At 45.6% G+C, this 15,420-nt stretch overlaps 1 protein-coding gene across 9 annotated transcripts in view; it reads left to right on the forward strand.

Moving 5' to 3' along the window:
- The first annotated feature begins 1,848 nt into the window (after positions 1-1,848).
- Positions 1,849-15,420, forward strand: part of ssuh2.1 (ssu-2 homolog, tandem duplicate 1) — a 24,499-nt gene continuing 10,927 nt past the window's right edge. For 5 of the 9 annotated variants that reach the window (XR_008834455.1, XM_056437830.1, XM_056437833.1 and 2 more), the window contains exons 1-6: positions 5,174-5,382; positions 11,598-11,679; positions 11,878-12,007; positions 12,552-12,612; positions 12,688-12,815; positions 12,902-12,964. Coding sequence is in view for 8 of the 9 variants with exons in the window: in XM_056437830.1 (XP_056293805.1) it covers positions 5,244-5,382; positions 11,598-11,679; positions 11,878-12,007; positions 12,552-12,612; positions 12,688-12,815; positions 12,902-12,964 (603 nt within the window). In the remaining variant the exon portion in view is untranslated. Of the gene's footprint in view, positions 1,960-5,173; positions 5,383-11,597; positions 11,680-11,877; positions 12,008-12,551; positions 12,613-12,687; positions 12,816-12,901; positions 12,965-15,420 lie in introns of those variants that run through there. The other 4 variants (XM_056437831.1, XM_056437837.1, XM_056437832.1 and 1 more) reach the window with 3 other exon arrangements.

A 15,420-nucleotide genomic window follows, 5' to 3' on the forward strand; every position in this document is an offset into this window, starting at 1 on the left:
CATTAAGGTGGAGCTGTATGTTAACATCATTAAGGTGGAGCTGTATGTAAACATCATTAAGGTGGAGCTGTATGTTAACACCATTAAGGTGGAGCTGTATGTTAACACCATTAAGGTGGAGCTGTATGTTAACATCATTAAGGTGGAGCTGTATGTTAACACCATTAAGGTGGAGCTGTATGTTAACACCATTAAGGTGGAGCTGTATGTTAACACCATTAAGGTGGAGCTGTATGTTAACACCATTAAGGTGGAGCTGTATGTTAACACCATTAAGGTGGAGCTATACCTTCTGCATTGACGATGATGATTCCCTGCACTCCGCTCTGGCTCTGGATCCTCTTCAGGGTTTCTTCTACTTCCGCCTGTGGAGACGAGGGAGCATCAGTTAGCACGGCAACAGAAGTGACCGCCGCCCCGACCGTAAAACACCCGGACGATCTGCTGCCGACACCGGAACCAACACGGAGAAACTAAACCGACAACGCCCGCTAGCTTCTGTTCCGCCCGCTAGCTTCTGTTCCACCCGCTAGCTTCGGTTCCGCCCGCTAGCTTCGGTTCAGCCCGCTAGCTTCTGTTCCACCCGCTAGCTTCGGTTCCGCCCGCTAGCTTCTGTTCCGCCCGCTAGGTTCGTTTCGGGCGGACCGGGAGCATGTTTCGTGCAACGCTTCCTACCATGTCCGCGGGGAGAGCTCCGGGTCAGAAGAGTCTTCGAGCTGCGCGGAACGAGGCTAACGACTAACGTCGCGGTTGCTGGGAGAACCGACTGACGTCAACTTCCGGGTCAAGTGCCGCGTTCGCGGTCCAAGGAAAAAAGTGGAAGACGGGGACTCTTGTAGTAAAATACACACACGATGAGTTTCTGAAGTCCAAAGTTCTTTTCTGTGGAACAACCAGAGGTGGAGGAAGTAGTTAGATAATGTACTTAAGTAAACGTACTATTAAAACACCGTAAAAAATACTCGTTACAAGTCCAGTTATATCAGTATAATCATACAACTCTAATATTTAATGTACTAAAATGCCTCATGCGATTGTTATATAAAAACATGATAATCTCAAGTTAAATTAAGTTTTGATCGATATAGCCGACAATAATGTTTCTATTTATCGGCTAATGTTTGATTAAATGTCCGTAGTTACAAGGGAACAATGGAGTTTCAACCGCTGCCCACATTTAATATCTATAAAGATATATTTTACACACTTTTTATTTTGTAATATTTTTGAGATCTAAATGTAATATTTTTTTATTGTTATTAATTATATTATTTTTATTATTTATTATTATTGCCTCGCGAGACATTTATGCCTCTTTTTAATAAATCTTTTTCGGGTAAGAATGGAAACAATGTGGGCGTGGCCGGTTTGTCTGCAATCAAGTCAGACACCAACAGACAAGCCAGAACGGAAAACGGGAGATGTTGACTTCAAAATAAAACAAGGTGGAAACAAGTCTTTACACAAAAGAAGTTTAAATAAAGGCAAATATGATTCTGAGAGAAAAACAGATCCCACAATATTTTGTATCGTTCCAAAAGTCCATTTGAGACGAATGAATCAGCTGATTGAGAACAAACAGGAATCAGGATGTCAGACTAAGATGTAGGAAGATACTAATATGCAATATGTATTTACTATGTATTCATGTATATGTTATATTACCGGTATATTTGTTAAACAATTCTATTCATTCATTTTATTTTCATTAATGATGGAATTAAATGACCTGTTATTTCTGTTGACCTGGCCGTTATTACCGTTATTACCGTGAAGGCTGGGCTTTTACTTCTAAGAGGCCCAACCGGAAGCAGCAACTGACGCAGCGCGGGACTTTGTTGTCTTCACGTCGCGGAGCTTCTTCCCCTCCAAGGAGAGAGAGAGAGTGAGACACAGAGAGAGAGAGGGAGAGAGAGAAAGAGAGAGAGAGAGACATGAGCGACCAGGACGAAGACCTCGGTGAGCGAAACACGCGCTAACCCTAAACCCCCCGGGGAGGAGAGGGTGGGAGCCCCGTCGAGCACCGTGTGCTGGGGGGGGTACTTTTATATTTGTTGTTTGTTTCCGGTTTTGTTTAAACTTGTTGCAGAAGAGTGTTAAACACCGTGTGCTGGGTTAAGTTCAACGCCCACTGGTTGACTGTTTAATGGTTGACTGGTTAACTGGTTTAATGGTTGACTGGTTTAATGGTTGACTGGTTCACTGGTTGACTGGTTTAATGGTTGACTGGTTTAATGGTTGTCTGGTTTAATGGTTGACTGGTTTAATGGTTGACTGGTTGTCTGGTTTAATGGTTGACTGGTTTAATGGTTCACTGGTTTAATGGTTGACTGGTTGACTGGTTTAATGGTTGACTGGTTTAATGGTTGACTGGTTTAATGGTTGACTGGTTTAATGGTTGACTGGTTTAATGGTTGACTGGTTCACTGGTTGACTGGTTTAATGGTTGACTGGTTTAATGGTTGACTGGTTTAATGGTTGTCTGGTTTAATGGTTGACTGGTTTAATGGTTGACTGGTTGTCTGGTTTAATGGTTGACTGGTTTAATGGTTCACTGGTTTAATGGTTGACTGGTTGACTGGTTTAATGGTTGACTGGTTAACTGGTTGACTGGTTTAATGGTTGACTGGTTGTCTGGTTTAATGGTTCACTTGTTAACTGGTTGACTGGTTTAATGGTTGACTGGTTTAATGGTTAACTGGTTGACTGGTTTAATGGTTGACTGGTTGACTGGTTTAATGGTTGACTGGTTGACTGGTTTAATGGTTGACTGGTTAACTGGTTGACTGGTTTAATGGTTGACTGGTTGTCTGGTTTAATGGTTCACTTGTTAACTGGTTGACTGGTTTAATGGTTGACTGGTTTAATGGTTGTCTGGTTTAATGGTTCACTTGTTAACTGGTTGACTGGTTTAATGGTTGACTGGTTTAATGGTTGACTGGTTGTCTGGTTTAATGGTTCACTTGTTAACTGGTTGACTGGTTTAATGGTTGACTGGTTGACTGGTTGTCTGGTTTAATGGTTAACTTGTTAACTGGTTTAATGGTTGACTGGTTTAATGGTTGACTGGTTTAATGGTTGACTGGTTGACTGGGACCAGCCTTCAGGACTGAGTTCCATTCACTTCCTCAGTTGTTTTTGTTTTTGTTTCGGAGAAATTTTTTTATCCAGAATTATAACAATTATTGTTCATTACAAAATTTCTGTTTTCCTACATTTTAAATATTAATGTTATTTTCGTGAAAAAAAGTTGAATAAAAACAGCAGATTTTCTCAAATATACTAATTATTGTTATCTTGTATTTCTCTAAAAAAAAGTTTTCATCATAAAAACATCAGTTTTTTTAAATGATAATAATCATTGTTATTTTCTCGTATTTTTTGGAAAAATAGTTTTATCACAAAACGGATTTTTTTCTGAATTACAATATTTATTGTTTTTATCTTGTATTTCTGTGAGAAAAAAATCATTGAAAAAATGGTGTCTTTAAATATAGTAATTATTGTTATCTTGTATTTCTGTGAAAAAAATGTTCATGAAAAATAGAAAAGTTTTTTCAGAATTGTAAAAATTATTGTAATTATCTCGTATTTCTATGTTATGATAAATTCTAAAAAATCTTTAGAAAATAGGTAAAATAATATTAGATATGCAATCAAAATGCGATAAACAATATAAAATATGTGCAGTAGAAATACCACAATACTTTATAAAATATGCACAATAGAAATACTGTAAATTAAGGAAAGGGAGAAATCTGTAAAACATATGACAAAGTGCGATCCCTGTTTAATAATAAATCAGAGATAACACTAATCTGTACAGTAAAAATACATTTTTAAACTATAAAACATCAAAGTTATAAATATGTTCTGTAAACATATGACAAAACACTTTGAAACATGAACTAAAAACATGTGAGCAAAATGTTATAAAATAATACACATTTAAAAAATACTATAAAAAAACCGATATTTCATAGATTTACAATAAAAACATGAAAACACGACGTAAACATATTTAGGTGAATCCCCCAAAAACCATAGAAACAATAAACCTGAGGGAAACACACACATGTGTAGAGTGATACGTCCAGGTGTAGCGGGTGGGTTTGCCCCCTGCGGGCCACCGTCTCTGGGTATTTGTGACCCATTGTTCTCTCTTTCTTTCCTCTCTCTCTTCATGACTTTCCTCCACGGTTCTCACACTCTCTCCATCTTTCCAGGGAAACTCCTCCTCGTGCTATTCTGGTCCGGGGAGGTTCTGTGTGTGCTCATGTCACCTGTGACGTGTTTCCATGGGAACCATTGTGTGTGTTTGGTACCGCTGCGTCGGCGGTTCATAAAGACGTTAAATACAGACGACCGCTCAACGCTGCAGGTCAGCGGACCGGGCCGGTCTCCATGACGACGCTCACTCATTCATCAAGTGAATTCAACATGAATATAAAATAGAGTCACTGACGAGGTTATAAATAATGATTTTTATTGTAAATATTAATGTTGAGAAAGGAAGGCCAGTTCTATAGCTTCTCCCACCAGCATAACTGTTTTCCGCTGCGCTCACATCAAAAGGGTTTCAAGGGTTTTCATTGGAAAAACAGTGCGTTCACATTTCTACGTGACTCCAGACTTTCCAACGGTCGTGTGTTGATGTTCTTCTTTCACGAGAAGAAGCAGACGCACTTTATTAAAACACATTGAACTAGAACTCCAATGCAAATACAGAGTTCATGGAAACACTTCTCCAGTGACTCCCCCCGGATCTCATGCTCCTCATCCGTGGATGTGTTTACCCAGCATGCAGCAGTGATAAGCGGCCCGGGGCGAGTGGAGAGCCGCACGCGCTCAGTAGCTCGGGGACGAAGGTGGTGAGCTGGAAGCTTTTCAAACGGGAACGAGGCGCCGCCATTGGCTTTTGACTAGGCAGTGAGGGGGAGGAGCCTATCTCGCCATAGAAACCGAGACTTTTATTTCCACTGTTTTCCACAAGGGGCGGACGCATCAAACGCCCCCGAGCCGGGAACATGCGACTGCCTTCATGGTGTCATGAACCCTCAAGAAACAAAGGCGGACTCACAGGGCGTGGTGGGGGGGGGGGGGGGGGCAGCTTGTTGTGCAATGGGAGGGGGCGGGGCCAACTGGCTCAGAGCAGCTCCTCAGGTATGTGGAGGCGGATTCCTTTTGTTTAGTGCGTGTTTGTGTCGTCGTTGTCTCCTGGTTAACGTTTCATTGCATGACGGATGAACACAGTGAAGAACTGTGACCTCCTCCTCTTCCTCACAGGGGCATTTGACCCCAACATTCCAGAGGAGGGCCCTACAGCGCCCCCTGCTGGCTGGCTGGATGTCATACATGGATACCAGGACCACAAAGGAGGAGGTGAGTCTTTGGTTCCTGCTTTTTAAAAATGTTTTTCCATTTAGAGTGATGAGCTCTGGAGAACCACCACTACCACTTTAGTCCACAGGGGGCAGAACCAACACTACCACTTTAGTCCACAGGGGGCAGAACCAACACTACTACTTTAGTCCACAGGGGGTGCCAGAACCAACACTACCACTTTAGACCACAGGGGGCAGAACCAACACTACCACTTTAGTCCACAGGGGGCAGAACCAACACTACTACTTTAGTCCACAGGGGGTGCCAGAACCAACACTACCACTTTAGTCCACAGGGGGCGCCATAACCAACACTACCACTTTAGTCCACAGGGGGCAGAACCAACACTACCACTTTAGTCCACAGGGGGCAGAACCAACACTACCACTTTAGTCCACAGGGGGCAGAACCAACACTACCACTTTAGTCCACAGGGGGCAGAACCAACACTACTACTTTAGTCCACAGGGGGCGCCAGAACCAACACTACCACTTTAGTCCACAGGGGGCAGAACCAACACTACCACTTTAGTCCACAGGGGGCAGCAGAACCAACACTACCACTTTAGTCCACAGGGGGCAGAACCAACACTACCACTTTAGTCCACAGGGGGCGTCAGAACCAACACGACCACTTTAGACCACAGGGGGCGCCAGAACCAACACTACCACTTTAGTCCACAGGGGGCATCAGAACCAACACTACCACTTTAGTCCACAGGGGTCGCCAGAACCAACACGACCACTTTAGTCCACAGGGGGCAGAACCAACACTACCACTTTAGTCCACAGGGGGCAGAACCAACACTACCACTTTAGTCCACAGGGGGCAGAACCAACACTACCACTTTAGTCCACAGGGGGCGCCAGAACCAACACGACCACTTTAGACCACAGGGGGCGCCAGAACCAACACTACCACTTTAGTCCACAGGGGGCAGAACCAACACTACCACTTTAGTCCACAGGGGGCAGAACCAACACTACCACTTTAGTCCACAGGGGGCAGAACCAACACTACTACTTTAGTCCACAGGGGGCGCCAGAACCAACACTACCACTTTAGTCCACAGGGGGCAGAACCAACACTACCACTTTAGTCCACAGGGGGCAGCAGAACCAACACTACCACTTTAGTCCACAGGGGGCAGAACCAACACTACCACTTTAGTCCACAGGGGGCGTCAGAACCAACACGACCACTTTAGACCACAGGGGGCGCCAGAACCAACACTACCACTTTAGTCCACAGGGGGCAGAACCAACACTACCACTTTAGTCCACAGGGGGCGCCAGAACCAACACGACCACTTTAGTCCACAGGGGGCAGAACCAACACTACCACTTTAGTCCACAGGGGGCAGAACCAACACTACCACTTTAGTCCACAGGGGGCAGAACCAACACTACCACTTTAGACCACAGGGGGCAGAACCAACACTACTACTTTAGTCCACAGGGGGCAGAACCAACACTAACACTTTAGTCCACAGGGGGCACCAGAACCAACACTACCACTTTAGTCCACAGGGGGCGCCAGAACCAACACTAACACTTTAGTCCACAGGGGGCAGAACCAACACTACCACTTTAGTCCACAGGGGGCAGAACCAACACTAACACTTTAGACCACAGGGGGCGCCAGAACCAACACTACCACTTTAGACCACAGGGGGCACCAGAACCAACACTACCACTTTAGTCCACAGGGGGCAGAACCAACACTACCACTTTAGTCCACAGGGGGCAGAACCAACACTACCACTTTAGACCACAGGGGGCAGAACCAACACTACCACTTTAGACCACAGGGGGCAGAACCAACACTACTACTTTAGTCCACAGGGGGCACCAGAACCACCACTACCACTTTAGTCCACAGGGGGCAGAACCAACACTACCACTTTAGTCCACAGGGGGCAGAACCAACACTACCACTTTAGTCCACAGGGGGCAGAACCAACACTACCACTTTAGACCACAGGAGGCAGAACCAACACTACTACTTTAGTCTACAGGGGGCAGAACCAACACTACCACTTTAGTCCACAGGGGGCAGAACCAACAATAACACTTTAGTCCACAGGGGGCGCCAGAACCAACACTACCACTTTAGTCCACAGGGGGCGCCAGAACCAACACTACCACTTTAGTCCACAGGGGGCAGAACCAACACTACCACTTTAGTCCACAGGGGGCAGCAGAACCAACACTACCACTTTAGTCCACAGGGGGCGCCAGAACCAACACTACCACTTTAGTCCACAGGGGGCAGAACCAACACTAACACTTTAGTCCACAGGGGGCAGAACCAACACTACCACTTTAGTCCACAGGGGGCAGAACCAACACTACCACTTTAGTCCACAGGGGGCAGAACCAACACTACCACTTTAGACCACAGGGGGCAGAACCAACACTACTACTTTAGTCCACAGGGGGCAGAACCAACACTAACACTTTAGTCCACAGGGGGCACCAGAACCAACACTACCACTTTAGTCCACAGGGGGCAGAACCAACACTAACACTTTAGTCCACAGGGGGCGCCAGAACCAACACTACCACTTTAGTCCACAGGGGGCGCCAGAACCAACACTACCACTTTAGACCACAGGGGGCATCAGAACCAACACTACCACTTTAGACCACAGGGGGCAGCAGAACCAACACTACCACTTTAGTCCACAGGGGGCAGCAGAACCAACACTACCACTTTAGTCCACAGGGGGCAGAACCAACACTACCACTTTAGTCCACAGGGGGCAGCAGAACCAACACTACCACTTTAGTCCACAGGGGGCAGCAGAACCAACACTACCACTTTAGTCCACAGGGGGCAGAACCAACTAGAACCAACACTACCACTTTAGTCCACAGGGGGCAGAACCAACACTACCACTTTAGACCACAGGGGGCAGAACCAACACTACCACTTTAGTCCACAGGGGGCAGAACCAACACTACCACTTTAGACCACAGGGGGCAGAACCAACACTACCACTTTAGTCCACAGGGGGCAGCAGAACCAACACTACCACTTTAGTCCACAGGGGGCAGAACCAACACTACCACTTTAGTCCACAGGGGGCAGAACCAACACTACCACTTTAGACCACAGGGGGCAGCAGAACCAACACTACCACTTTAGTCCACAGGGGGCAGCAGAACCAACACTACCACTTTAGTCCACAGGGGGCAGCAGAACCAACACTACCACTTTAGTCCACAGGGGGCAGAACCAACACTACCACTTTAGTCCACAGGGGGCGCCAGAACCAACACTACCACTTTAGTCCACAGGGGGCAGAACCAACACTACCACTTTAGTCCACAGGGGGCAGAACCAACACTACCACTTTAGTCCACAGGGGGGCAGAACCAACACTACCACTTTAGTCCACAGGGGGCAGAACCAACACTACCACTTTAGTCCACAGGGGGCAGAACCAACACTACCACTTTAGTCCACAGGGGCAGAACCAACACTACCACTTTAGTCCACAGGGGGCGCCAGAACCAACACTACCACTTTAGTCCACAGGGGGCAGAACCAACACTACCACTTTAGTCCACAGGGGGCCAGAACCAACACTACCACTTTAGTCCACAGGGGCAGAACCAACACTACCACTTTAGTCCACAGGGGGCGCCAGAACCAACACTACCACTTTAGTCCACAGGGGGCAGAACCAACACTACCACTTTAGTCCACAGGGGGCAGAACCAACACTACCACTTTAGTCCACAGGGGGCAGAACCAACACTACCACTTTAGTCCACAGGGGCATCAGAACCAACACTACCACTTTAGTCCACAGGGTGCGCCAGAACCAACACGACCACTTTAGTCCACAGGGGGCAGAACCAACACTACCACTTTAGTCCACAGGGGGCAGAACCAACACTACCACTTTAGTCCACAGGGGGCGCCAGAACCAACACTACCACTTTAGACCACAGGGGGCGCCAGAACCAACACTACCACTTTAGTCCACAGGGGCAGAACCAACACTACCACTTTAGTCCACAGGGGGCAGAACCAACACTACCACTTTAGTCCACAGGGGGCAGAACCAACACTACCACTTTAGTCCACAGGGGGCAGAACCAACACTACCACTTTAGTCCACAGGGGGCAGAACCAACACTACCACTTTAGTCCACAGGGGGCGCCAGAACCAACACTACCACTTTAGTCCACAGGGGGCAGAACCAACACTACCACTTTAGACCACAGAGGGCTCCAGAACCAACACTACCACTTTAGTCCACAGGGGGCAGAACCAACACTAACACTTTAGTCCACAGGGGCAGAACCAACACTACCACTTTAGTCCACAGGGGGCAGAACTAACACTACCACTTTAGTCCACAGGGGGCAGAACCAACACTACCACTTTAGACCACAGGGGGCAGAACCAACACTACTACTTTAGTCCACAGGGGGCAGAACCAACACTAACACTTTAGTCCACAGGGGGCACCAGAACCAACACTACCACTTTAGTCCACAGGGGGCAGAACCAACACTAACACTTTAGTCCACAGGGGCGCCAGAACCAACACTACCACTTTAGTCCACAGGGGGCAGAACCAACACTACCACTTTAGACCACAGGGGGCAGAACCAACACTACCACTTTAGACCACAGGGGCAGAACCAACACCACTTTAGTCCACAGGGGCAGCAGAACCAACACTACCACTTTAGTCCACAGGGGCAGAACCAACACTCCCACTTTAGTCCACAGGGGGCAGAACCAACACTACCACTTTAGTCCACAGGGGGCAGAACCAACACTACCACTTTAGTCCACAGGGGCAGCAGAACCAACACTACCACTTTAGTCCACAGGGGCAGCAGAACCAACACTACCACTTTAGTCCACAGGGGCAGCAGAACCAACACTACCACTTTAGACCACAGGGGCAGAACCAACACTACCACTTTAGTCCACAGGGGCAGCAGAACCAACACTACCACTTTAGTCCACAGGGGCAGCAGAACCAACACTACCACTTTAGTCCACAGGGGCAGAACCAACACTACCACTTTAGTCCACAGGGGCAGCAGAACCAACACTACCACTTTAGTCCACAGGGGCAGCAGAACCAACACTACCACTTTAGTCCACAGGGGCAGAACCAACACTACCACTTTAGTCCACAGGGGCAGAACCAACACTACCACTTTAGTCCACAGGGGCAGAACCAACACTACCACTTTAGTCCAGGGCAGAACCAACACTACCACTTTAGTCCACAGGGGGCAGAACCAACACTACCACTTTAGACCACAGGGGGCAGAACCAACACTACTACTTTAGTCCACAGGGGGCAGAACCAACACTAACACTTTAGTCCACAGGGGGCACCAGAACCAACACTACCACTTTAGTCCACAGGGGGCAGAACCAACACTAACACTTTAGTCCACAGGGGGCAGAACCAACACTACCACTTTAGACCACAGGGGGCAGCAGAACCAACACTACCACTTTAGTCCACAGGGGGCGCCAGAACCAACACTACCACTTTAGTCCACAGGGGGCGCCAGAACCAACACTACCACTTTAGACCACAGGGGGCATCAGAACCAACACTACCACTTTAGTCCACAGGGGGCAGCAGAACCAACACTACCACTTTAGACCACAGGGGGCATCAGAACCAACACTACCACTTTAGTCCACAGGGGGCACCAGAACCAACACTACCACTTTAGTCCACAGGGGGCAGCAGAACCAACACTACCACTTTAGACCACAGGGGGCAGCAGAACCAACACTACCACTTTAGTCCACAGGGGGCAGCAGAACCAACACTACCACTTTAGACCACAGGGGGCAGCAGAACCAACACTACCACTTTAGTCCACAGGGCGCAGCAGAACCAACACTACCACTTTAGTCCACAGGGGGCGCCAGAACCAACACTACCACTTTAGTCCACAGGGGGCAGAACCAACACTACCACTTTAGTCCACAGGGGGCAGAACCAACACTACCACTTTAGTCCACAGGGGGCAGAACCAACACTACCACTTTAGTCCACAGGGGGCAGCAGCACCAACACTACCACTTTAGTCCACAGGGGGCGTCAGAACCAACACTACCACTTTAGTCCACAGGGGGCAGAACCAACACTACCACTTTAGTCCACAGGGGGCAGCAGCACCAACCTCCATGCATGTTCTTGTGCTCCTCCAGATGCTGACCCCTTGTACCCGCCCCCCCCCGCCTACACCCCCCAACCTGAACTCAACAAGAACACCTTGGTGCCCAACGTCAGGTAGAACCCTCAGACCCCCAGAGAGGCTGAGCTCTGTGTTCCAGACACGTACATGAATGTGTGTGTGTGTGTGTGTGTGTGTGTGTGTGTGTGTGTGTGTGTGTGTGTGTGTGTGTGTGTGTGTGTGTGTGTGTGTGTGTGTGTGTGTGTGTGTGTGTGTGTGTGTGTGTGTGTGTGTGTGTGTGTGAGACCCTCCAGGGTCCCCATGGTGTCGGAGGCCGTGGCCCGAGACGCTCTGCTGAGGTTCGTGGACTCTAAGTGGAGGTACAGCTCCAAACCCGCCAGGAACCTGGTCTTCAAAGAGCTGAAGCCCATCACGGTCTACCGGGTAGGAGCCAGACCAGCTGGACACCGGTTCTGGTTCTGAGTCCATGAACCCAGAGTCCAGAACCCAGAGTCTATGAACCCAGAGTCTATGAACCCAGAGTCCAGAACCCAGAGTCCAGAACCCAGAGTCCAGAACCCAGAGTCCATGAACCCAGAGTCCAGAACCCAGAGTCCATGAACCCAGAGTCCACAACCCAGAGTCCACAACCCAGAGTCCACAACCCAGAGTCCATGAACCCAGAGTCCATGAACCCAGAGTCCATGAACCCAGAGTCCATGAACCCAGAGTCCAGAACCCAGAGTCCATGAACCCAGAGTCCATGAACCCAGAGTCCATGAACCCAGAGTCCAGAACCCAGAGTCCATGAACCCAGAGTCCAGAACCCAGAGTCCAGAACCCAGAGTCCATGAACCCAGAGTCCAGAACCCAGAGTCCATGAACCCAGAGTCCATGAACCCAGAGTCCAGAACCCAGAGTCCATGAACCCAGAGTCCAGAACCCAGAGTCCAGAGTCCTGCATCCAGAGTGTTCTGTCCTCCTGCAGTATCGCCTGGAGTCCTTCACCGAGACCAGGACCAGCGCCTGGCAGTTTGAGCCCTACAACGGTAACACGAGGTCCACGAGGAGAACCTGATCCCTGTGTTGTATGAGGACACACCCACATGTCCCCCCCCCCCCAGCAGGCCAGCTGGTGGACGGCCCTCAGTTCGGGGCCAGTCCTCCCCCGTGGGACGTCCCCCTGGCGCTGCCGCCGGCCTTCAGCGACCGCGTGGAGAAGCTCCGCGTGCCGCACTCGTCCCTGGTGAAGGTGAAGCTCCGCCCACTTCTCTGGTTTGGTGCTGGCGTCCTGCTTATCAACGTGTGTGTGTGTGTGTGTGTGTGTGTGTGTTACAGTTGTGTCACAAGTGTAACGGCTGTGGGAGAACTCGCTGTGGAACATGCCACGGGAGAGGGAGGGTGAGTTTATTATTAGAATTCATCTGCCGGAGATCATTTACAATATATATATATATTGTCTATATTTATATACAGGACTGTCTCAGAAAATTAGAATATTGTGATGAAGTTCTTTATTTTCTGTAATGCAATTAAAAAAACAAAAATGTCATGCATTCTGGATTCATTACAAATCAACTGAAATATTGCAAGCCTTTTATTCTGATTTATTGCTGATTATGGCTTACAGCTTAAGAAAACTCAAATATCCTTTCTCTAAATATTAGAATATCATGAAAAAGTATACTAGTAGGGTATTAAACAAATCACTTGAATTGTCTAATTAACTGGAAACACCTGCAAGGGTTTCCTGAGCCTTGACAAACACTCAGCTGTTATAAATCTTTTTTTTTACTTGGTCTGAGGAAATATTAAAATTTTATGAGATAGGATTTTAGAGTTTTCTTAAGCTGTAAGCCATAATCAGCAATATTTTTAAAAAAAAAGGCTTGCAATATTTCAGCTGATTTGTAATGAATCCAGAATGCATGACATTTTTGTTTTTTTAATTGCATTACAGAAAATAAAGAACTTTATCAAAATATTCTAATTTTCTGAGACAGTCCTGTATATATGTGTGTATATATATTGATATATATAGATTTTGCATTTTATAAATACAAATACATACATTTATACATATATATGTATAATATGTATATATATCAATGAAGCTTTGTTTAACAAAATATACGTGTGTATGTATATAATTATTTATATATAATAATAATATAAATACATATTTAACTATATATATAATTATGTATATATATATATACATATACCTTTTTTTAAATTCTTTTTTTAACAAAGCTTCATTGCATACATATATGTATGTATTTAAATTTACAACAAAAAAATTCATATTTATTGTTAATTAGATATAGATATTTATATATGTATATCATTTTATATAAATTCATATATTATTTGACATAATATATATATTAGTATATATATAATTATTAGTGCTGTGAAAAATAACGCGTTAACTCAGTTTATTCAATTACAGGTTTAACTAGTTTTTTTTAAACGCATTTAACGCATGCGCAGAATGAGCTTCCAATCCGTCTGTTGTTGGTCGTCGGGACGAAACAAAAGTCACTTGCAGAATGAGCTTCCAATCCACCACTTCAATCTGAACTCTGTCCGCTCTCATGCAGACGGTCTGTTCATCGTAATGATCCTTCCGCAGGTTCACCTCCGGAAACCTTGTGACGACTTCTACTTCCTGTAGATCGGGGTCTCAACACGTCGATCGCGACCTGCCAGTCGATCGCGGCGTAGTGTCGGTAGATCGCATGACATTAAAGAGATTGGCCCGCCCCCTGACATGTTCTCATGAAGAAAACCCACACAGTCAGTTTGCCTCAGCAGCTGCTAGAGGAAGACCAGAGGCCTTTAGATTGTATCATGGTGGAGTTAATGGTTGACAAACAAGAGAAACATGTTCTGTTTAACCCTCCTGTTACCTTTACATTTACTAACATATTTTACCCTCGGGGTCAATTTGACCCCAGCAATTAAAACCTCCAGAAAATTATTAGAATTAATATTGCTTCCCAAGTTTAAGTGTGAGGTACTTTATGTTTGTTTGTTGACTACCTAAATAGCCCTTTAAATAAATAAAAAAGTTGATATTTCTTATATGTTTGACAGTGAACAGCCTGGGGTCAAATTGACCCCAAAGAACACCGACATTAAACATTGAATGGGGTCAAATTGACCCGAAAGGTAACAGGAGGGTTAAACATTCTGTTTAGGATGAAGATGTATTAATGTTCCATATGGAAGAAAACTGCTAAATAACTGCTGAGTTGCAGCACCATTGTATAGAAGAATGTATAAATGTATATATCCGTCTTTTGTCATAAATCTCTATGTTCTCACAAAATATACCGAGAATATCGGTAATATGTGATTAATCATGATTAATCCACAAAAAGCTGTGATTAACCCGATTAAAAATTTTAATCGTTTCACAGCCCTAATAATTATACATAGAAATATAATTCTATATAATTATAAACACATATATAAATATAATTATACATACAAAATGACATATATATACATTTATATATAATTATATATATTTATATATATCATTTTATATATATATATATATTATATATACAATTATAAAAATAATTGTATGTATACAATTATATATAGAATTATATAAATATATATATATAATTAAATACATCTTTAAAATTATATTTATATATTTACATATATATATATATATATATATGTACATAATGAAAAGGCTCAAATAAAATCAGATGATATGAAATGTAAATAAAGCAAATAAAGGTAATCCTCACTGGCTTTTTACCAGCAACAACAACAGTGGTCCCCAAACTACGGCCAGCGGGCCGGATCCGTCCACATTTGGCCCCGCCCCCTGAACA

Source organism: Pseudoliparis swirei, chromosome 18 (assembly GCF_029220125.1).
Source record: "Pseudoliparis swirei isolate HS2019 ecotype Mariana Trench chromosome 18, NWPU_hadal_v1, whole genome shotgun sequence".
In the NCBI taxonomy this organism is placed as follows: Eukaryota; Metazoa; Chordata; class Actinopteri; order Perciformes; family Liparidae; genus Pseudoliparis; species Pseudoliparis swirei.